The sequence below is a fragment of the Microtus pennsylvanicus genome, chromosome 4, assembly GCF_037038515.1.
Source record: "Microtus pennsylvanicus isolate mMicPen1 chromosome 4, mMicPen1.hap1, whole genome shotgun sequence".
NCBI lineage: Eukaryota > Metazoa > Chordata > Mammalia > Rodentia > Cricetidae > Microtus > Microtus pennsylvanicus.
Window position 1 is genome coordinate 20,725,151 of NC_134582.1, and position 24,923 is coordinate 20,750,073.

A 24,923-nucleotide genomic window follows, 5' to 3' on the forward strand; every position below is an offset into this window, starting at 1 on the left:
GTTTCCGTGTGCTAGCCAAAGGACAGCCTTGGGCACTGTTCACCCTGTTTTCTCTCTCACTGGCCTGATACCCACTGCTCACTGATTAGGCTAGAGCAGCTGATCAGAAAACTGGGGAATTCTCCCTGTCTCTGCTTCCCGAGTGCTGGAGTTGTAAGACATACCATAATGCCTTTTATTTACGGTTAAGTTTTATTCTCACACAATATATTTTGGTGATATTCTTTTCTGCTCCCTGCCCCCAACTCCTCCTACATTCTCTCCACTTCCTTCCCATCCTACTTCATGTTCTATCTCCTTTAAGAAATAAATCCCCTCAAATCAAAACAAACAAACCCCGAACACACACACACACACACACACACACACACACACTCTACCAAAGTAAACCAAACCAAACCAAAATAAAGCACAACAAAGCCAAGGAAGGAGTCTGTTTTGTGCTGGCCAACTAGAGTGTGAGGCCTGCCCTGGAGTGTGGTTGATAGACTCAGTGTCGCTCCATTGGAGAAAAGCGGTTTTCTCTCTCCCAGCAGGTTATTGATTGCAAACAAACAGCTTCTTGGTTAGGGTGGCACTCTGTGTCCACTTCCCCTTTCCTCATGCTGGGATTTTTTTTTTTTACTTGAACTTATGCAGGTCCTGTGCATACTCCACCATGTGAGTTCATATGTGCACCAGTCCCGTTGGGTCTGTAAGATGCTTTCATGTATGTTCTAGGGAAATAAACTCCTGGGCTTTTATTGGCACTTCACCTTCTGACCCATTTCTTCAGCAATCATTGTCCCATTCTTACTACAATGAAATGGGAATCCCTGCCCATGACCCGCTAGCCATGTGATCAGGCTTTACACCTTTACCTCACTGTCAACAGTCTCCCTGACAATGGTTCCTACTCCAAGCCATCTCATCAACAGAGCCACGCATTGACTGGTCCGGACTGACAGTCAGTCCACTCTGCATGTCTCTCCCATGTCACCTTGCCCTCGGAGAGCCCATCTTAAACTCACTTACATCACCCCGTGTCATAGCCCTCTGCTTGAACTTTCTCACCACTAATTGCCAGGGTCAAGAAAGAAGGTGTGTGCAAAAAATAATTGACACATTCATTTGCTCTAGAAAAAGAGCCCTAAAATTAACTTTCCCTGAAGAGACTCAATTATTATATTCTCTTAGATTGTGCTAAGGAAGGCAATAAGTAAAACTTATTGACACTTGGGGGATATTTTTTATATAAAAATTTTCAACACATATCACTTACAATGCACAACTAGGCAGTTTGGAATATTATCCTTGGGGTCAGTGACATGGTTCAGCAAGTAATGGTGTTTGCTGTCAAGCCTGAAGATCTTAGATCCCAGGAATCCACTTGATGTAAGTGGAGAACCAACTCTCAAAACTTGTTCTCAGACCGCCACATGCACATGGATACACACACACACACACACAGAGCCATGAACATTAGAGTGCCTACCATTGAGACTACCTTAGCGTCCACCTCGCTATCCTGAACACGCTCTGTTCTAAGAGAACGGTCAGCCCAAGCTGCCCAAATGCAACCGTGGCTGAGATGGAGATATGCGTCTGCAGCAGTGTTTCTGCCTAAATGAATGCCCAAAGATGCAGAGCATCTGAAACTGGCGGCAGTGGGGAGCATTAAGGGCTGCGGGGGTAACAGGAGGGGCATAGAACAAGGAAGAAGCAGGAGAAGGTACAGGGGTGTGATAGGAAAACATCCTTCGGGAACTTCATTCTGTTGTCAGAGCAAGCGAGCCTCTGAGCTATTTTTATCCTTAATGAGAAGGTGCAAGATAGGTGACATGAGGTTGCAATGGCGATGCACTGAATGGAAGAGACGGGCTCAAGCACAGAGGTTTAAGACAATCAGCAGTCATGTGCAGCCAGAGCCGAGGCTGCTCCTGGTGGCCCTGTGAAGACAGCAGGAACTCACGGAAAGGGCAGCCCTGGTGAGCAGCTGGTAGGCGACAGCACTGTCCTCATTAACAGCCTCTCATCTCCTCTGCAGGCCTCGGTCCTGCTGCCAGCGTCTCCTAGGTAACGACTGTGTCACCAAGGACACAGAGCCTCCGCTCAGGGAACACTGGAACTGCCCTGATGCTCCGTCACTGAGCTAGGTGGCAACCTGGCCTTGTCTCTGAGACAACCCTTCCTCCTGTAAGAAAGTGGAGGCCCAGAAAGGACCCCTAGACAATGTACCTATCTTCAGATGGAAGTCAGCCACAGCCGACAGGCAGATTCCCATCTCTTAAAACCTGTCCTTTGGCAAAGTCTTAGAGCATGACTGTTTCCTTAGCTCTGTCCTACATAAAGGTTCACTTGCCCCATTTGCTCTGCCTCAGTTCTTTCCTCAAAGCGCAGTAAAGAAGAAAATGAATCCTGAAGATAACAGCCAGGAATCAGATGTCCCAGATACCCCACACGACTCGACCCTCAGATCCCATCCATCATTCCCTGTTCCCACACAAGTGTGAACAACAGCCAGGACTGAAAGAGAATCTGGATTCTAAAGCTACTTTGTTGCATCTAGAAGCCCTTGAGTACCAGGCCTGGAGGAATCCCCGATCACAGGAGGTGAAGGGCTGATTTTGGCTCCCACTATCATATATCCCTTTCTTGCCTGCGTGGTCGGGATAGCAGGCAGTGACTACCCACCGTGCAGGGTAGCTGTGTCACCATCTCCACTGAGAGTTTGACTTCTTTTCTGATTTGTATCCCCTTATCTCTTATTGTCTTATTGCTCTAGCTAGGACCTCAAGTAATATATTGAATAGATATGAAGAGAGTGAACAACCTTGTCTTGTTCTAAATTTCAGTGAGATTGTTTTGAGTTTCTCTACATTTAGTTTGATGTTGGCTGTTAGCTAGATGTATATTGCCTTTATTATGTTTAGGTATGTTCTTTGTATCCCTGTTCTCTCCAAGACTTTTATCATGAAGAGGTGTTGTATTTTGCTGAAGGCTTTTTCAGCATCTAATGAGATGATAATGTATTTATTCCCCCAGTTTGTTTGTATGGTGGATTACATTGACAGATTTTCATATGTTAAACCATCCCTGCATCTCTGGGAAGAACACATTGGCACAGGAGACCACTTCCTAAATAAAACCCCAATAGCACAGACACCGAGAGAAACAATTAATAAATGGGGCCTCCTGAAACTGAGAAGCTTCTGTAAAGTAAAGGACATGGTCAACAAGACAAAACGGCAGCCTACAGAACGGGAAGAGAGTGGGAGACCAGCCCCGTTCAATCCTACATCAGGCAGAGGGCTGATCTCCACAATATACAAAGAACTCAAGAAATTGGTCATCAAAAGAACAAATAATCCAATTAAAAAATGGAGTACAGACCTATACAGAGAACTCTCAACAGAGGAATCTAAAATGGCTAAAAGATACTTAAGGAAATGCTCAACATCTTTAGTCATCAGAGAAATGCAAATCAAAACAACTCTGAGATTCCATCTTACACCTGTAAGAATGGCCAAGATCAAAAACACTGGTGACAACTTATGCTGGAGAAATTGTGGGGAAAAGGGAACACTTCTGCATTGCTGATGGGAGTGCAAGCTGGTACAGATGCTTTGGAAATCAGTATGGTGATTTCTCAGAAAATTAGGAAACAACCTACCTCAGGACCAAACAATACTACTACTGTTGGGTATATATCTAAAGGATTCTCAATCATACCACAAGGAGATGTGCTCAACTATGTTCATAGCAGCATTATTTGTCATAGCCAGAACCTGGAAACAACCTAAATGCCACTCAACAGAAGAATGGATAAAGAAAATGTGGTACACTTACAAAATGGAGTACTACACAGTGGGAAAAAATGACACCTTGAAATTTGCAGGCAAATGGATGGATCTAGAAAACATCATATTGAGTGAGGTAACCCACACCTAGAAAGACAAATATCACATGTACTCACGCACTAGTGGCTTTTAGCCTAAAGCAAAGAAAACCAGCCTACAATTCACAATCCCAGACAACCTAGACAACGAAGAGAACTCTAAGAGAGACATACATGGATTTAGTCTACATGGGAAATAGAAAAAGATAAGATCTCCTGAATAAATTGGAAGTGCAGGAATCATGGGAGAGGGTAGAAGGGAAGGGGGAGAAAGGGAGGAGAGTGGAGAAAAAAATATATCTCAATAAAAACAATAAAAAAATAAAATAGAAAAAGAAAAGAGTCTGAGGCAGTGCTTCCTTAGAGAATAAAGATGTACTATCCAAATTAGCAAGATAGCAGCTCCTTCCCTGTTTGAAACACTGTAATAAGGAATATCTCTTATTTAGCCTGAAATCACTTTTACTGTTCCTGATCAATTTGGGTTGAAGTCTATTAAGTTAAACCTCAGACAAACATTGCAAGTTTTCTCTCATGTGGAGTCTAAGAGGTAAAATGGGAACTAAGACAGGGAGGAGAAAGGTGAGCGTAGCTAGGCATGAGGAGGGGATATCCTCCAAGTCCACGACATCATATATGTGATAAAAATGTCTTTACAGGGCCTGCAAAATGGCTCAGTGGGTGGAGACAACTGCCAATCTTGAGTTCAATTCCTGGAACCCACATAATAAAAAGAGAGACTGACTCCTATGAGTGATTCTCTGACCTTCACTTAAATACCATGGCAGAAGCATGTGTGTGCACACAACACACACACACACACACACACACACACACACACACGGAAAGAAGAATATAAAGGCCATAAATTTATTAAAAGGTTCTTGCTAACCCAGCAACAGGCACAACAGAAAAAGATAATAATACTTTAAAAGTGAATATATATTAACATGGAGGAAAAGGTATTTAAGTTGTCTGTTTAATAGGAATTTGGAAAAAAATTAATCTTTATTTCTATAACTTTAATCTTGGAGATAATAACTTTATAATTGTCCACATGAAATACTTTGTATTTGTATATGCAGAATTACAGAGAAACAAGGCTTTCTGTTGGGTTCAGACTCCCCAACCCATGGTTGCCCAGGATCTGAAAGCATGGTTTACCAAAAGCCATGGAACTCTGATCTAATTTTCAGAGGTGTCACCTGATGACAGCAGTCACCTGCCAATGTGGCTTAAGTTTAAACCTTAATGAAAATGACAAATGTTTATAAATGGTTCCCGTCATCATACAGCTGTATTTCAAACACCTGAGCACATGTGGCTATAGTGATGCCACATGTCCCATGAGGGAGAACTTGCTTCACTGATTCATCCACAAAGGTCAGAATTCCATCTATCAGTACATATTTCTTCAGCTGCTAATTGGGTTATACTATCAATTAATAACCAGACTGTCCTGGCTGGTTTTGTGTGTCAATGACACAAGCTGGAGTCATAAGAGAGGAAGGAGCCTCAGCTGAGGAAATGCCTTCAAGAGGTCCAGCTGTAAGGTATTTTCTCAGTTAGTGATCAATGGGAGAGGGAACTGCCCTTGGTGGGTGATGCCTTCCCTGGGCTGGTGTCAGGGGAAGCAAGTCAGTAAGCAGCCCCCTTCCATGGCGTCTGCATCAGCTCCTGCCTCCAGGATCCTTCCCTGTCTGAGATTTTGTCCTGACTTCCTTCAGTGCTAAACAGCAATGCTGAAGTGCAAACTTAATAAACCTTTTCCTCCCCAATGTGCTCTTTGGTCATGGTGTTTCTCTGCAGCAAGAGAAACCCTAACTAAGACATGTATACATAATCATGTCCCTTAACCCTTAAAATGCTAGGAGCAGAGGCCAGCAGGGCCGCTGTTCCCCACATTCTAGCTCTCACTCCATGGATCTTCTCCATTATTTAAAGACTTTTCTCATCGTTATTTATGTATATGAGTGTGTATGTGTGTGCGCATGTGGGCGCCCACAGAAGCCAGAAGAAGGGGGGTTAGTCTCTCACGCTGGAGTTGTTAGCTGCTGTGTGACATGTGATGTGGGTGCTGGGAGCCCAACTTCCAGTCCTTCCCAAGAGCAGCAAACCACTGAGCCCTCTCTCAGCCCCAACCTTCTCCATTATTCATAATTAAAAGGACAACTGGAATAATTTTTCACCTTCTTTGTTTCTTTTACCGAAAATGGGATATTTCTGACAAATGTTGACTGTAGGCCACAGATACTCCAGCCATGACAATGGTTCTGTAGCTCTCAAGACAGAACATCCTTTATGTACTCCACAAGATAGACCGAGCATGCGCAACACATTCTCACACTGCATTACCACACAGAACGAGCATTTGTGCAGTTTCCCCACAAGGGTCCTATAACACACAGCCAAATAACACACGTAACAGTACTTCAGATCCAGGGTCACAAGGCCAAGTACATGCAGAATATACCACTTGGCTTCTGCTATGACATGGAACACCAGAAATGTATCTTCACCTCCTCTGTTTTAGTTTTGAATGTGGTCCATCTCCTTGAAGGTAGTTAACTCAAACAGCTAATCAATTTGCATTACAGCAATGGTTCTCAACCTGTGGGTCATGACCCAGTTAGGGGATTGGATGACTCTTTCACAGGGATTACCTGAGACCTCTGGAAAACACGAATACTAACATTATGATTCAAAACAGTAGCTAAATTATAGTTAAGAAGTAGCAGTATTTGGGGGTCACTACCATATGAGGAACTGTATTAAAGGGTTGCAACAGTAGAAAGGCTGAGAACTGCTGGTCTATCTAGGGGCTTATGGTGCTATAATATAGGCTTCTCTCTGGGCATGCCCAGAACAAAAAGGATGTCCTATCTGTGGGGTCTTAAAATTTAAAAAAAATTCTCAGTATATATTAATTGTCTGAAATATTGACTTTCATTAGGCCCTTTTCATATAACCATGCACTGTGATCCCATAATGATCTTAATCAGCTGGCTTCTATTCTAGTGTAGGGCCTTGTTAGCAGCAACTTTCCTGCAAGCTGACACTCAAAATTCCAAAGCCCAATTATTCCCTGTACTGACTTAGTCTCCAAAGAACATGTCTCTACTCCCTGGAAGCTATGCCACCTTTAAAGCCAGCCACTGCTAAATCACACACACGGAGGGCACACTGAGACACTTGGTGAAACTTTCACTGATGGCTCTGTTTTCCCTGGCTGGCCTCAAACTCAAAGAGATGGCCTGCCTCTGCCTCCCAAGTGCTGGGATTAAAGATCTGTGCTACCACAGTTAGCATTCCCCACCCCCTTCCTTTTGCTATAATCCACCAATCCACCAACCAACCAACCAACCAACCAACCAACCAACCAACCAACCAACCTGACTCAGCCCTATGTGTGTACGTCTGTCTGTATGCTACGTGTGTGAGTGCCTGCAGAGACCTGATGATGCCAGGACCCTTGGAGCTGGATTTCCAGTGGCAGGGAGCCACTAGACATGGCGGCTGAGTTATGAACTCGGGTTGTCTGGAAGAGCACAGTAAGTGCTCTGAACTCCTTCCTACGCCATCTCTCCAGCCCCTCAGTTAAAAGTCCTAAAGACTATTAGTCCATCTCCCCCCCCCCCCCCCCCCCCCGAAGGACACATGCTTCTTATTTTCTGGAAGAGAGTTGCTAGGGACAGCCACATGAGAAGGGCTAACTGATCAACATTGTCTCAAAGCATGCCCCTCCAGATTTAACTGAAGAACATGATAGGGAAAACCCACTGAGTCGGGAATGCCTGAGACTTGTGTCCTGGCTACTTCTATGTCATCTTGACACAGACTAGTCGTGAGAGAGGTGGGAGCCCCAGCTGAGTAAATGCCTTCATGTGGTTGGGTTGCAGAAAGCCTGGAGGGCATTTTCTTAGTGACTGAAGGGGGAGCCCCAGCTCATCATAGGTGGTGCCATCCGTGGGCTGGTGGTCCTGGGTTCTGTAACAAAGCAGGCTGAGCATGCCATCAGGAACAGTTATTCCTCTGTGGTTTCAGTGCTTGAGTTCCTGTCCTGTCCTCCTTTGATGATGAACAGTGATGGGGAAACACAAGCCGAATAAACTCCTTCCTCCCCAAGTCGCTCTGGTCACGGTGTTTCAGTGCAGCAGCAGTGACCCTAACTATGACACCTTTCCTTGCAGTTTCTGAGCATGCACAGCCTCTGAGTGAAAACTGAAAAGAATCACCAGGTTTGGGGCTGGAGAGACGGGTCAGTGGTTCAGAGCGCTTTCTGGTCTACCAGAGGTCTAAAGTCCACATCTCAGCATCCACAAAGCCTGTAGCTCCAGCTCCATGGTATCTGACACACCATGTTTCAGTCTCTGTGGGCACGTACTCATGCTTACTCCTCCCATGTTAAAAAAAAATTAAGAAAAAAAATTGCTAGGTTTCGGATATGATTCCCAAAGAAGCACTATGCAGTACACGCATAAGGCACCTGAAGTTCCTCTTTGTACTTACAAACAAAAAAATATCCTAATGCACTTTCGAAGACTCTCTTTCTGAGCTTCCAAGTGAGAGAGTAAATGGCTTGCTGCTGGCTGCATTCCTTCTCAACAGAGCTTCAAAGCTTGCCTGGTAGGAGTCTTCCCTGGCGTTCCCCATCGGGCACAGCCCCCGTTTCTACATAGCAGGTTCGCACTAGATCCTTCCAGGCACTTTAGTTTATAGACTATTTATGCTACGTGCGGGCACAAGGAGTGAAAAACACAATGCCCTTGTAAGGCAGAAATATTTGACTCTCCTCTTGTAGCAGCTACTTATGACACTTTGAGCTGTTTGGGGAAAGGTGGCCAAGAGGTGGGTAGGACAATCCAAGGAACGGCAGCTGGTCTATGAGGCACCACTGTCACCAAGGCTTCCAGCTCTTGTCTCCCATCCTATTCACACGGATGCCGTGTGCAGGTGATTCCCCAAACCGCAGTCACAGTCCACAGCCCCCACCGCTTGCGCTTGCTCCCTGAGCAGGGAGGAAGGGAGGCAGAGCCATAGAGGCTAACCTGGAACATCCTGAGGTGAGGGCGGGACTTCCAGTGGATAAGCACACTCAGAACCAACTGTTCTCTTCCATCTCCGAGCAGATGGAAAGTCGTAAACATAAAACCTGGGAAACGGCAGCCTGTGCCGATGTAGTTGCTTTAACCAAAGGGAAGTGAACAACAAGCCAGACCAAAGGCCGCATGGGAAACAAAAATGACGCTGAAGACAGGAGAAGATAACTATTCCATAAGGGGCTGTATCTAAAGGTGGAGGAGCTAGGAGTAGGAGGAGCAAGGCAGAGCTGTTGGCAAGGGCTTTCATGTGATTCAGACACAGGGATTTTTACAGCTAAATTAACCTCTATGTGACCCCCTCCAGAGGGCCACCTTCTCGCAAGGAGCCAAGGCCAGAGCTTACATCCCCATTTCAGCCCTTTTGCCATACCTGTCATACTCCACAGACACCCTAGCCAGATATCCCTAAAACCCCACCCCCAGCAGGCAACAGTCTGGAACTGTCTGTCCTTACCGGAAGGTGACTAAGAGGCACGTCCACTTGACCCAGGAAGTCGTCTCGTGTCTGTGAAGAAGAAAGCATAGTGTTAATGTTGCTCTCTGTTCCCCAAGGGGCAGAAAAACCATCCCATTGCACAAAGAGACAGTAGGTCCAGGACGCGGTATGGATGCGGCGAAAGGGGGAGGGGTGAAGGCAGAGGTCCAAGATGAGGCACCAGGCAGGCACCAAGCTGTCACCAGGAGACCTGGAAGTGTGAACGGAAGGTGACGGACACTCTGTGCTTACCTCCAAAAGGAAAGGCAAGGGATCCTCTTGTAGGGCTGGGAGCATGTGGCCAGCCAGGAAAGAGGCACAGAAGGCCATTTAGGGTTTGGGGGCAGAGTTGGACCCAGTTTAAAAAGAAGGCAGGACAGAACTGTTGGGAGCATTTCAACACGCACTTAATCCTTCTATAAACGCAAGAGCTTCGCAAGAGCACAGAGTCTGAATAAGTATGTGTGGCTTAGTCACGGATACATCTTATAAACTGCAGGACATAAGAAGGAAAGAAAAAGTTTTGTTGTTTTTTCTATTCAGTAAGTATGCTACTGGTGTATCCGCATCTAGGAAGGAAGTCTGTAATTTTGGATAAGCTGTGCTCCTTGCTTTCTTGACCAACTACACAGCATCATTCTTCATGTCTTGAATGGGACCAGTGTGGCATTGGTTATGGGACTCACAAGTCCCCTCTCAGACTTTGGGAGTTACCTAGGGTCAGACCCTAGACCAGAGCGCCCAATGGCCAGGATCATGTATGTCCTGCGGTCACAGCACTTGTGGCTTGACCTCTGGGGTTCAGAGGACCTGGGCACAAATCAGATCAAAACAACTACCTCCCCCATAGTGCACAGCTGCTTCTACTGCACACACACTCATGAGAGCTGGAAAATCCTGTGCATAGAGTCAAACCCTTCTCACAATTAGCTGATAAAAAAAAAAAAGCAATGAGACACAGAGATCCTTATTGGCACCTATTGGTTTACTGAGAAATATTCCAATTTATAGATACCAATTCTCTACTCCCATTTAGTGAAACCGCAGGTAAACATGAACAAGGTTTATGAAAATGATTTACTCCAGTCTTGGGCACTTCCTTCTAGATAGGTTAAAGATGTGACTAACTGGAAAGCTAGCTTGTCTCGTCTAGATGATGCATGAAGGATACTAGAAACTCAACACTGGCCAGGTGTGTATGAAGAACGAGAGCTGCCTCTCGTATACTTGTGCGTGCATTTGTTTTCTGTAGCTGTGTGCATGCACACATGCAACATGTGAAGGAAAGATCAGAGGTTGACTCTGAGTATCATTCCTCAGGCAGAGTCCATCTTGTTCTTTGAACTAGGGTCCCTCATTGTCCTGGAGCTCACCATGCATGCGAGGCTGGTTGTCCAGAAAGTCCTAGGGATCCACCTGTCCCTGCTTACCAACAGTGCACACACCACACCCACATTTTCACATGGGTTCTGGGATTTGAGCTCAGGTCCTCATGTGTGCACGACAAACATTTCATTGACTGAACCATCTCCCCTGCTACGAATGCCATTTTGGAGTTCTTGGTTCTTGCATTTTCTTAGCTGTGTTTGCTACAGCCCAACAACATGGGATCCTTGTCCAGAAAAAGACTGGAAGAGAGGTGCCAGTGTACTTTGCATGATGAAGCAGCAGTCGGCAGAAGGCCTGGAAAATAATGGCAGAGTTTCCACCTAACTTGCAGTCCCAACTCCAACCACTCTCATTCATACCAATGACGTTCATTTGAGGAATTATGGAGCTGGTACATTCGTCCTCTGCTTGGCTGACACTATCAATTCTGTATTAGCTATATAAATATCACTTTAACCATACAATAAAAAACCAACAAAAGAAATAGATTTATTCGGTATCAGTCAGAAATTGTGCACGAGAGACAGGCAGTACTACCATTAAGACTTCCCCTCCCCTTTACCCCAACTACTGGTACCAGAAGGGCATAGCATGTGATCATCAAGGGACAGGGAGATCTAAAAGGCAACTCACGAACTGTTGAAATGTAGTTTAGCAAAAACCCAGGGACCATCTATATACATCCTCACTGTTTTGCTGGAGAGATCCTAGGTTCAAACTGGCCAAATGAGCTCAGCTCCAGGCAAACAATAAAAGCCAAGGACACAGCCAGCACTGACGGCGAGAGCAACAAACACTGCCAAGACGAGCATCCAACAGAGGCTGTGTGTCTGGCTGTGGTGAGGCCCGTAGCAAGCTGCAGAAGCAGGCACGTATACCTGAGTGCTGTGTGAGCGGCCAGAGGATGAGGTTCCCTCTGGGCAGCGGGTTCTAGAGTTTACCCCAACCTGTGCTCTATGCATCTCTGTAAGGCGTGGAGAGCAAGGCAGGTATGCAACAAGTTGGGGCTTCTCTTCGGGTGTCGCATCTCAGCTGTGGGGACTCTCACAACGCAGTCCAGAGTAACTTTTGGGGGTTTCTGCCGAGATGGTCATTTGGCACATGCCACTTTCCATGCTACTTCCACAAGTCACAAAGTGCACTGAATTCTCCGAGGCATGCTGGGAAATCTGCTCGCTTGTGGCCACGTTTCCTCCTTGCGTGGCAGCAACGATTTCCCAAACACCCAAAGAAGAAAAATGGAAGGTTTTTACTAATCTATATCAGGAGAGTTGGGATCAGGTGCAAGAGAGTGTTTAGTCAGAATAAACGGATTTAAACTGGTATTTCATCAGTCAATGGACTGAGAAACACAGGTTTCAAAACATTCCCAAACCAATGAAGGTTCAGGCAGCGGAGTGTTGTATTTTTCAGTGCTGAAGACTGAGCAGAGCCTCCGCCACGCTAGGCAAGCACTCCAACAGAAGATGTCACAGAAGCAGCAGGGAGAGGTGAGTCCCCTGGAGGCCTTGACTTTAGAGGTGTACAGCATGCCAAGGAGTTTCTGTCACCTGTTTGTGACAGAAATCAAGGATGGTATGACATGTGGAGGCTCCTGCCTAGACCCTGACAGAGACAATCTGTGGCCATCACATCTTTAGGTTGTCACTGCCGCAGTGACATCTTAAATCCATGTTATAAAAAAACATCAGTCAAACCACTGTTAATAATCTGCGATACAGAGATATTTCCAACAAACACGCTGACCACACAAAACTAGGGAGACGAAACTGTAACCCACGGCAGACTGGGCATTTCTTGTGACTATCTCTACGTAGTAATGGTATCAATTTCAAACAGTATTACTCATTTTTTCCTCCAGGGTGAAGATGTACAGGTAACAAAGTTACTTATGTTCTCTTCTGACACGCCATTAAATAATCCTCCAATGTAATGGCAATGCTTGTTTAATGTACATAACAGTAAGAACACACACTGGAGTCTCTAAAACAGGCATGTCAGGTGAAACACAGCCTCAGTGACATTACTGGAAAGGTGAACAAACACACAGACCTTAATGCTCACTCATTAAACGCCGACGAACTAAATTCAGGACCGCTTTCCTCATTCACTCATTCGATCGTTCACTCTGCTTATAGTCTACCTCCTTTGCCTTATTTTATTTTGAGTCAGAATTTCTCTGTGTAGACCAGGCTGGCCTCGAACCTGGGAGATCTGCCTCCCTCTGCCTCCCAAGTGCTGGGATTAAAGGCATGCGCTAGCACAGCCTGGTCTCCTTTGCCTTTTTGATCTAGGGTCTCACTTACATATCCCAGGCTCTCTTCCAACTTGAGATCCTCCTGCATGGTCTCCTACACTCTGGGATCACAGGGGCACACCACTCGGCCTTGCTCTTTAAAACGAGCATGGGAGTGAGAGTGTGCTGCATTCACACAGAGGCATGTTACCAGCGTTGTTAAATGTCATCAGGGTTGGATGCCTGGGAACTGGAACCACGGCCCCAGTGAAACCCTACTGCAGCCCCAGTGTCCTTATGAGCAGGCTAGTTAGAGATGACAGCTCTGAAGTGGACACAAGGCTCATGTGTCTTCAAAACAGACGAGACTCATTTCTCAAGGAACGTGCCCACCCCACAGTCCACACAGACCCGGGTCTATGGGTCAGAGCAGCACTTGCAGGGTGGGATCCAAACTCACCAAGCACCCCCACCACCCCACTGCCCCATTCTTTTCCAGACAGAGGGGCAGGCAGGGCACTGTTGCAGATGAAAGTAGTTGGGAACCAAGACGGGTGGATCCTCAGGGGCCACACTGAGTCCCTAAGGCCAGATATATCACAAACATAAGCAATTATTACAAATAAGCCTCTATACTATTGCAGCTACATATGCAGGCAGTGATTAGTGAGATTTTTTATTTCCTCTTCTAGTGCTGGGAATCAAATGCAGGACATGATGCATGTCTCTAACTCTGAGCAACATTGCAGCGCTCACTGAAAAAATGTAATGGAAAATTATCAGTGCCTCACACGAAATACGAGAACTGTGTTATACTGTGTAAGTGAACACAGGGACTGAGCTGTGAGTCTTAGCTTTTTTGGAACTGAAGAGATGGTTCAGTGGGTAAAGGTTCCTGCTACTATAAGTGCAAGAACCCGAGTTTGAATGTCCAGAACCCATGCAACAAAGCTGGCGTGGGGTGTGACTGTGAGCCCTGCATAGGGAGACAGATGAGGGTTCAATATTCACCTCTGACCTCCACAGGCATTGGCCACACATATTACCCCCCCCCCCCAAATTATCAACAACAAAAGTTCTTTCTTTTTTTATGTGCTCTCCAAAAGAATAAAACTGAATGCTACTCAGTGGAAAACCTTCCAGGGCTACTGTCTTAAGTTTTACATGGGAGGTAAGTAGTAACTTAAGATTAGAGTTTCTTACAACAAATCCATGTGTATATAACTTACAATGTAAATTAGCAATTTAAAATTCCAGCATCAGGACAGACTATGGGGTGCATCTTTGTATATACTGAGGCAAACATCACAACCTTCTCACAAGAAGGGTGGGTGCTACATTCATAAAGCAAGGCACCGAAAAGGGTTAGAAATTCCTGGGGGGCAATGACCCGACAGAACCACAGTTATGTGTTTAGTTAGTTTTAGGCCAGGAGTTAAAAGATGACCTCCCCTCACACATTCAACCACTTTCCCTAGCCGCCTGTGGGGGAGAAGGTTTGTGTTAAGGCCGTTTGGAAGCTTGCATGTGTCTGTCTACAGATCAGATGGCTTAAGTAACCTTCACAGAAGCTTCTGGATCAAATGTCACAAATACAGTGACTCCTCCGCAGCTCAGTATCTGAAGAGCCACCTGAAGGTCACCACACATTCCTTCTTTAGACCCCGTCTCATTCCTCAGCAAGGCACGGCGCCGGCTTTGTCATCACGAACAAGAAGGAAGATGTGCGTTCTTCCTGTCAGGCACGTCAGCCTGTGCCACGAAGACAGGAGAATGTGACAGCTCAGAGGACACCGGGAGTTACTGGTCTCCACCCACAGCCTGGGCAACACAAGCCCCCACTCTACTGCCGCTGACATATTATGAGTTCCTGCTGCACCGTTGCCCACAGCGCTGCCCAAGCGCCTCTATCTCCAGCCATTAGATCTCTGCTCACATCCTCAGAGCCCAAGCGTCCACACTAGCCCACTACAGCCCCCACTGTATGAACCCTGCTGCACTTGCACCTACAGCCCACACCATACCTTCACTGAGCAAGTCCTGCTACGCCTCTGCCCAGAGGGCACTGGATAAGCCTCTCCCGGTATTTCACCCTATGCCTGTGCTACACAAGGTCCCCTTCACCTCTGCCCGCATCCCGCTACACTGGCCACCACTGCACCTCCAGTGCAGTTTGCGCTGTATGATCTCTCTTACTTCTCTCCATGTTACAAGGGACCTCTTCACCGATGCCCGCATCCCATAAGCCCATATTTCACCACCTGGGGCTTCTGGCTTTTAATGGGAAATGTTTCAAAATATGATAACTTAATGGGATCATAGTCATATGGCATTCCATTAAAATCCAAGAAAATGTGTCACAGTGAAATACCTGAATCCTTGTGTTCTTACTCAAATTCACTTCACATGTATTAGAACACACATACACCTAGACACACACACACACACACACACGGAAGGAAAAAAGGGGCAAGAGGGGAAGATTTAAATGGATCTCACACTGCTGGCTCCTGTGTCATTTAGTTCCTGTTGGTAGGGCTGAAACCCGTCACTCACTGAAACAGAGTAAGGTGTGTCCTGGAGACAGTAGCTCTTATTTGTAACAACAAACCAGGCCTTCGTGTCAACACAACCTCACAGCAAACTCCCAGGACCTGAGAAGGCCCCAGTGAAAGCCATTGGGGAGGTGGCGTGGTCACACCGCACCAGCTGGATCGCCGTCAGGAAGAACATCTATTTTAAGGAATGTTTTTCTTGAAGACACAAACAGAAGGCACAGAGAGGTAGACGGAACAAGGACAGCTGTGCTGGCAGATGAGAGCAGCCCTGCTGCTGCAGCCTAGATATGGTGCAGGGACATAACTAGGCCATCATGCACTGGGCCTTCATGGGCTCAGATGGGGTCCCAGTTGCTCTGAGTGGTCAGCTATGACACTAGGGAAATGATATTCCTGATGTGCTCTTCCCCCGGGAGGCAGGGGGCTGGAGGTCACTGGAGAGCACGCACTCACTCACTCACTCACGCACTCACTCACTCTTCCCTTGAATATTAAGTGCATTCTGGGTGCAGGGTCAACAGGGGGACACGGGGACGATCTTTATAATCTAAGCAACCGATGATCAGAATTGAATATACAGTCAACTGGAGGGGTGTGGATGCTGGGCAGGGACTCTAGGGCCCAGACTCCTCTCGTGGACAATACTGAGCTCCAAACATCTCCTCATCCCTCTGAGGATGCCATGGCACACACCTCTTAACATCTCAAGTTGGACAGCCCATGTGTGCAGATCCACTGTGTGTTCAAATCCACACAACCAAGCTTCTCTGTAACAGGATGCAGGGCCTGCTGCAGAACCATGAGACTACCCTGTTTGCCTCAGTCAAGGCCAGAATGACTTTATGGAAGACATAAGCTTTGAGTGTTTGCTGGAGTGTCCACTAGGGAATAATACTGCCAATAGTGGAGTGGGTTTTTCCTACATCAATTAACAAGACAATCCCCAAAAGACATTCTTATAAGACAACCCAATCTATATAATTTCTCACAAAGATTCTCCACTATGGTGACACTAGGTTGTGTCAAGCTGTCAGTCAAGGCTAACCTGAAGAATCTCAAAGGCTTCAAGCGCCTTGCTTACAGGAGAGAAGGCAGGCAGGGCCTTAGACAGAAGACGACTGTCAAGGACAGCCTGCTGGGGAGGTGGACTGGGTCGAGAGCAGCTGAGGAAAGTTTAAGCTTATCCTGCTGTAGAGACATGAGGGTCTAGTCTCCCAGGAATGGAAGGCTTGACACCCACCCACCTGGGCTCTCTGGCCAGCAGGCTGAGGCAGTGTTTCTAAGCCTGGAGCCTGGTCCACATCCCTAAGACCAACACTCTCAACTTCACTCTGGCCTACACAATAAGGAAGACAGTGGGGGTAAGAAGTCCATTCCAGAAGACAGCACAGCAGTATCTCTTTCCCAGCTGTCTGCAAGTCTAATCACAGCAAGTCCAGATGGCTGGTTATTCAGGAAACCAGGACTTGAAGGTCCTTGCCATCCTTCTCTTTCCCCTGCTGTGAAGATAAGTCTTTTATCAGGTAAGACCCAGGAGCACTCACTATAATCTACCTATGCGCATCTTTTCAGAGGGAGAAGGCCACTGTTTGGAGGACTGTAGACAGAGAGGAGACAGGACTGAGAGAGGATCTCAGCCTTTTTTAGACAGAGGAACAGTAGCAGTAAGAAGCGATGGCAGCTGCTCCCTGCTTCTCTGACTCCAAGCAAGCTTTGTCAGATCACAATCAAAATATCACATGGCAGAGGAACAGTCTGGGTTCACAGTAACTGGGGCATCTGCTTCACAGTCATGCCCTGGCACACACAGTTTCTGGCAAAGATGCTTTCTATACAGCTATTTACCTGTGCATGTGGTGTGGCTGACAGTATCTTACCTGCATCCTTCCTTCGGTACCTCCTCGCAGAGGAAGACTAGATTGTTGACTGTCTCACCAAAACAAGCTTCAAAGAACATGGCCTGCTAACACACGTCCACCTGTTACAAAGCCACTCATCTGATACTGTCCTTAAGAGCTAAATGTGTTGCTGAATTTACATAAGAACCATTTAATTCTGTACTTAGAGTTTTAAGGTACTGTTATGTCTTTATTTCCCAAGAGTTTAGATTATTTTCTCAAGGCACTGGTCCTGTATCTTCTCTTGGAAAGTTGTAAAATGTAATTTTCTGCAGCTAATATTAATAGTGGATATGTAAAAAGAAAAAAAAACAATTCTGGGTCTTGTTCTCTTCAGTACCAAAGAACAGAATAACTTTAGGTAATTAATGCCAGACACCCATAATAATCAATGCAGTGTCAGGAAACTGACAAAGTGTACTATGAGTTCAGTATAAGTTACTATTTTGACTTCATTACCATTTTGATGCTAAAATAACTCTTCCTCATAGGTCAAAGCATAAGGAACCGACAGTTCATCTTGTTTTCTGGCTGGTCAACAGTTTGAACATATGGAGAACTACAAACTAGCAACTGTGTATATTACATGGGAACATAGGTGTAGGGTGTTCATTCATCCTTGGATATCTAGTGACTAAGGACGCTGAGTTAGAATCACAGTGGTTTATGCAAGAACACTAGTTCATTTTTTCTCAGGGCTCCACGAAACAAGCTTTGTAATATGAGCTTTGGCATCCTAGGTAGATCCTTCTAGGTCTCTTTTCTCCACTGGTCATGCTTTGGCTGCAGTCACATCTCTGGCCAGTGGACTCCATCCTGGTGCAGGGGAGAAACTCCAGCTGAGCTCTGGGGAGAACCTCAAGACTGCAAGGAATGTGAGCTCACATGTAGCTCACTCACATGGGCCAGCACTGTCCAAAGGCGGGTAAGAAGCCTTCCCTAGGCTACAGAACACAGAGACAGCAGCCAGAACATAAACCCAGCTAGCTAGGCATCAACAGTTCCCCATCCTGATGGCATACTATCACCTTCAAGCAACCCCCTCCTCAGGAAACCCTAGTTGGCCATGCTGCAGTACCCATTCCACAGCCTCTCAAAGTTCCAGCACCAGGGCTATGAATTCCACAAAAAACACAACGTTAAGAGTATTTGGCAGAAGCAGATTCCACAATATGTCCCTTTTTCCTCATTTGTATTATCATATACGCACAAGATGAGTAAAATATAAGCTTGGAAAAAAAAAGATGTAGTTGTTTAAAATTATGTTTCCTAACCCTATCATTGAAAGCAGAGTTCTTCTAACTGGAACATGCATTTCTTGGGAACATACACAGAGTTCTCAGAGTTCAGGACAGTTCTTAGCAAACGGTCTAGATCCTTCCACATGCCAGCTTCCCTGCGACTGTGCTGAGTTATAGTACGTGTACTGTCCTGTGTGCGGTCATAACTGCACAAGTTACTGAGTCCTGTGTTAGCTTTCCGGAGTCTCGGTTCCTGGCTTTCCAGGGAAGGCTCCTTTCTCATCCCTTGGATTCTTACCACAGTACATGCCGTCTCTAAGTTAGAATGAAGGGGCAGTTGGAAAATATGTGATCCTTGAGACGGCAATGAAGCTAAGTGAATGGAAAGAAGACACGCCTCATTTCACCAAGATGACAACCTCACAGGATGATAAGAATTTTGATTTTTCTGTGTATTTGATTTAAAAGATGAAGTCAGGAATCTTTTGCCAGAAAAATGAGGTCAATATGGCCAGTTAACGTTAACAATAAAGAATAGCTTTGCTAATTCAATCTGTGGTTGATATTTTCCTCAAAATGAGCTGTGTCTACCACCATGGGACTAAATCACCTGGCATCCTGGTTCTTTCTGAAATATGTTTGGAGTTACAGCTTTTGCAACTACTGGACTAAATTATCCAACTACTAATAAATTACAGATGTCAACCTGAAATTGTGTAAGAAGTAAGTTTTCAAATTCTTTATGAGGTCCACTAAGCAGAAACATTGTTTAAAAGCATAAAATCCATCACCCAGTCAGGTCTATTAAAGAGGTAATTAAAACATTTCCTGCAAAATTCAGTGACGACCTAAAACTTTTTTCTCCTAGGGCAGGAAAAACATGGCAAAGAGATAGTTCCCCTTTCTACATACAGTGTTAGTGGAAATGGCATTAGAGCAAGCAAAAAATTTAAAGCTTTGGGGAACATTAGTTTCCTTGGTATCAAGTTTGAGAGAAAATGAGCTCACTAAGGATTTCCAAGGATGGAGAGCAGTGGTTCTCAACTTTCTTAATGCTTGCGACCCTTTAATACGATGTCTCAAGTTGTAGGACCCCCAGCTATAAGGTTATCTTCATTGCTATTTTATAACTGTAATTTTACTGCTGTTATGAATCGCAATGAAAATATCTGATATGCAGGATATCTGATATGTGACCCCCGTGAAATGGGTTCTTAACCCCCAAAGGGGTCATGACCCACATGCTGAGAACCACTGATCTAGAGAAAGTTTGGGATTGTAGTAGATGTCATTTTAGGCACAGAGCAAAAACCACTTAGTGATCTCCAAAACCTACTGGGGACACACTATGGGTTATGGCTCACGGCCATCTTCCAGTTTCTCTAGAGTAGCATTGTATCTGTAGGACAGCAGGCATAACACTGCATTTGCTGCAATATTTTAAGCCTATAGCACACTCCAGCTTGGCCATCACCTTTCTGACAGACAGCTGCCAAGGCTACCAGGCTTCAAAAGCTCCTCAGATTACTTTTAATTATTTAGGGCCAGAGTTGGCAGGTATCTGGGGAACTGCAGAGGCTCACAAATTGATTGTAAACTCTAATCCTAACAATATAAAGGCTCAATTTCCCCTTCCATTCCCTTCCGGCCTCTGCTGTTCTCCCAAACAAGAACTAGGTAGATCCATTTCTACATGTGGCTAAAAATAACTATGGGGCAGGAATGTGGAGGAGACAAGGGAGGGGTGTCATTTTGGTTGCTTATTTGGAGGCCAAGCTCTCTGGCCCAATAGGGTTGAGATATTTATAGCAGTAAGACTCACAGGTGCACAGACAAAGCCCAGGGATTTTGCTTGTTGTGGCCAAGGGATATCTGCTTGGCTAAGGAGCCAAAATGACAAGTCCTGTTTTAAAATAGACTCAGAGGATGTGATCCTTAAGAGAGGGCTCCAGTCATTAAGTCAATGCACATTTAGGACCCACATCCCTAGCCACCTCTCTGGAGCGGCTGCCTATCCTATTAGTTCTTACTGTGGAGGGGAGCGGATAGAGTTTGGGGCTTAAAATTAAAATCGCACGTAGATCCAGAAGCACCTTCATAAGCAAGGAGAAATTCCCTAGTTACGACCATAAAGTAAGGATGAAAATGGCTGCACTGTGCACAGTAGCTACTATAAAATCAAACAACTAGGTTCAATAAATGCTATTCTAGTAAGGACTTGGATAGATGGCACCATTAGCATTTGGGCTGAATGTCTCCTGTGTGTGTACGGGTAGGGGTGGTGGTTGTGTTTTGTAGATGTTTGGAAGCGTCTCTTCTTTGGTCTCTTAGATGCCATTCTAGCTCTTCTGTTAGGTCAATCAAAAATGTCTCCAGATACTGTTAAATGTCCCTTCAGCAGATGGGGGCACCATCCCATCCCATCCCATCCCATCCCATCCCATCCCATCCCATCCATCCCATCTCCTCTCCACTCTGGAAGGAGTCCTTTCCATTTTGAGGCAATTCCACAGGAAACTCCTGGTGGTTGCCATGGTTTTCAATCTTTCTATAACTCCTATCCTTTGGAGCACCAGGGAAGAAGGAAGAAGAATAGGTGTGTCCATCACTTGAAGGTGGCAAGGCTCATACCTGAACCCTGGAACTCCACATTATTCTTTGGTAAGGTCATGAGGCAGACTGCCTTACCAGATTATTTGAAGAAAGGTATATATTTATCTTTCAGATGATTCCCTAAATCCCCAAGAATACTTAAACAAACCCAACACAACATAATACAACAACAAAGTGCCCATGGTAAAACACAGGATGAGAAAGATCACCATATGACTGCAAGGACATCCCTAGAGGCTGAGACCAAGAGCTGAGCTCTCTGCCTAAGGTGCTTGAAATTAAAAGCAAAAGCAGTTTCTGAAACAAGGAGCCATATCTATGCCAAGCGACCATCAGAAGAACACAGTGGTATTTCCATCAAAGCCAGGAAGGCTCAAGAACAAGGGCAAGGGGATGGGAGCAGGCTTTAAATGAAGTCACAAAGGGGAAGGGTGTCCCTGTCAGAAGGGTGCAATGATCAAGCCACCAAAGACAATTAGAATGAATGTGCTAAGCACCAAGCTTGCCAAGACTCAAAACACAGGACAAACCTGGAAAGAAGAGTCCAACTGCTCCCCTGTGAATTTTGTAAATAAATCATGACTGACCAGCAGATTAACTGACCACTCCTTATTGCAGTAAGTGTCTGTGCAGCTAGCTTCTTGGAAGGCCCACCAGGGTAAGGCCACCAAAGCCTACGGCAGGGCTGTCCAATGATGATAGAAAACACCTATTAAACTTTGCAGCCTGATGCCTCCCCTTAGTGCTAGCCCTGAAACCCACCTCTGTTGCACTAAATATCTTGGACGGATGCCTCAAAGCAAGGAAAAGGAAATACTGCCCACCAGAAGTATAAAGTCTAGGTGTATGCACAGGCACCAATACTGGGGATAGGGAAAGATCTCCCATGATGATAGGGCATGATCAGAGCTTGGGGTGCTGGTGCTAATTCAGGAATCACTGAGCTGGAAGATTATCAGCTCTGAGCCTTCTCTTGACCGAGTTTCTAGTCTGGAAAATGGGACTAAAGACCTCTTGTACATTTGTGTGCAGAAGGCTCAAGCGAGTTCACACCGAATGCTCTGTAGTGAATGTTTGGATGAGCAGTGAGTTCCTGCCAGGGCTGGCCAGCTGGAGAGCACACACTATTTTCAGCAAACCTGTGGGTGAGTTCGTCTGGTCTCCTACCAAAGACCTCCTCTTGTACGACAAAGGGTTCAGCGTGTTCAGTGTGAGAAACCCTATTCTGTTCTGTGGGGGCAAAACAGTGAAATGGTTTCAAAAAATGAACAAGATGTTATAAAGTTAATTATCCCCTAAAAAGTAAATAAATGAAGCAAGGCCATGTGATAAAAGGACCAAGTTCAAAGAGTACAGAACTTGGTCTAAATTTAAGATGGGGGCACTCACTTGGGATTTTACAAATGGCTTCTTTTTTTCCCCTTTTCTTTAAAAGATGATCTGGGGGTGGGGGTGGAGCTGGGGAGACGGTTCAGTGGATAAAGCACCTGTGGTGTAAGAGTAGGGACCAGAGTGAGTCTGGGTCCCCAGAACCCACATAAATGCTGGCCATGATGGCAGTCACATGTAATTCCAGTTCTCAGTTGGCAGACAGCAGATCCCCTGAGAAGGCTGGCTAGCCAAGCAAGCTGAGAGGTGACTTCTGAATTCAAAAAAGAGACCCTTCCTCAATAAACAGAGAGTACTCACAGAAGGACCTGAGATCAACATTGCCCACAAACACAGGTACACATGTGTACACCTTCCTATGTGTGTCCCAAACACAGGCAAGCCCTTACACACATGTGCCCTGTACACACGTACTTGCAAATAAATGAATGGAAGGGATTTTAGGCACATGGTTTGGGGTACTGTCTGGGCCAAGCTCAGGCCTCTCCTTATACCTATGGAACATAAGGTGTCCCTTGAAGTCACCCCACCTTCTCAAATCTAGTGGTGGCTTTTAAGACACCTCATTTTAGGTTTGTTCTTAATCCAATTTATATGTAAACTATATTTTACTACAAAAATGACCATTTTTTAAATGATGAAATACCATTTTGTAAGATAAAGTTAAGCTGAAAATACTATTTCCAAGGTTGCCCTCTGACCTCTACACCCATGCCATAGGACATCCATACACACCCATACTGTCACACACATATGTACGTAATAGTAAGAATTATAATTTACTAAAACAAAACAAATGCTTGGGGGCTGGGCATGGTCTGAGGCTTTAATCTTAGTAAACACTGAGCTTGGTTTCAAGGAAGGATTGGTAAAGTGGTGAAGTCTTGCCATTCCTGTCACTTCCCATGATATTCAAAGGGAAATGTGTGCGCAAAATTAATGACTGAAAAAAAAGATGACGTAGGCATTTCTCACATTGTCTCCCTGTTCCTGGTAAAATCATCTTTGTATCTAGGTTTATCAGGCTAACTGGTAACTGCAGGTACTTGTAGAACCTTGTAGGCAGTCAACAGCTCTTTCACTCAATTATTCATTTATTTGTTTGTGTATTTAACTTAATGCGTATGAGTGTTTTGCCTGCATGTCTATCTATACACCACATGCATGGCTGATGCCCATGAAGGCTAGAAGAGAGAATGGATCCCTTGAATCTCAAGTTTCAGAAAGTGTGAGCTGCCTTGTGGGGGCTGGGAATTGAACCCGAGCCCCCTGGAAGATGATCCAGTGCACTTCACTCCTGAGCCATAGGGGAAATGGCTCAACCAGAAAAGCATTTGCTGTATAAAAAAGCATAAGTAACTGATCCCAGCACCCACAAAATATTGGGTAGGACAGGGCCATAGTGAGTGATCAGTTAGCACAGCTAATCAGTGAGTACTGGTTTAGTGAGACCCTGCCTCAAAAACTAAGGTGTACAGTCAAAGAAGAAAATACATGACACTGACCCCCGACCTCCTCATTTATGTCACACACATACTCACGTACACATGCACATGAGGAAACTAATGTGAGAATTTTAATGATATAGAATTGTTAAGACCATGATTATAAATGTTAAAGTCAAATCCAAATACAGGTGAAGTTTTCAATCCCTTTTCTCCCCTTCTCAACCCACAAAACACACACACACAAGCATGCATGCATACACAGACACATGCAAACACTCAGGTGATTTGACTGATGATAACATTGAGAAGGCAACTGTCATCGATGAGATGACTAAGCAACCCTCAGCCATGCTAAGGAGTGTCCAAACGCTATCAGCTATGGCCGGCAACATAACCATTTATTTATTTATCTCTCCTGGAAGAAGTACGCCACTGTACAATTTGAGATGTCAAGGGGACAAAGATGCAGAGACACTGTCATATAAAATGAATTTAGAACGTTGGTCTCTACATCCAAGGTGACAGAGTATCCCATGATATATTTAATTTGCCATCGTGTGCTCAGAGAAAGGGGCCAGGGAGAACAATGCTTGATTACTAGGGCAGTATGCTAAGGAAAGCCACTATACTCACCCAACACAAACATGCTTTAGTTAAGGAAATAAAGTAGCAGTGGCGGGTGGGGATAGGGAGTGAG

The 24,923-nt window shown here is 45.3% G+C and overlaps 1 protein-coding gene across 12 annotated transcripts in view; it reads right to left on the reverse strand.

The window, feature by feature from the left end:
- Nedd4l (NEDD4 like E3 ubiquitin protein ligase) overlaps window positions 1-24,923 on the reverse strand; it is a 315,839-nt gene that overhangs the window by 65,608 nt on the left and 225,308 nt on the right. For all 12 annotated transcript variants that reach the window (XM_075968476.1, XM_075968470.1, XM_075968469.1 and 9 more), the window contains one exon: window positions 9,434-9,484. In XM_075968476.1, the coding sequence (XP_075824591.1) occupies window positions 9,434-9,484 (51 nt within the window). The remainder of the gene's footprint in view (window positions 1-9,433; window positions 9,485-24,923) is intronic.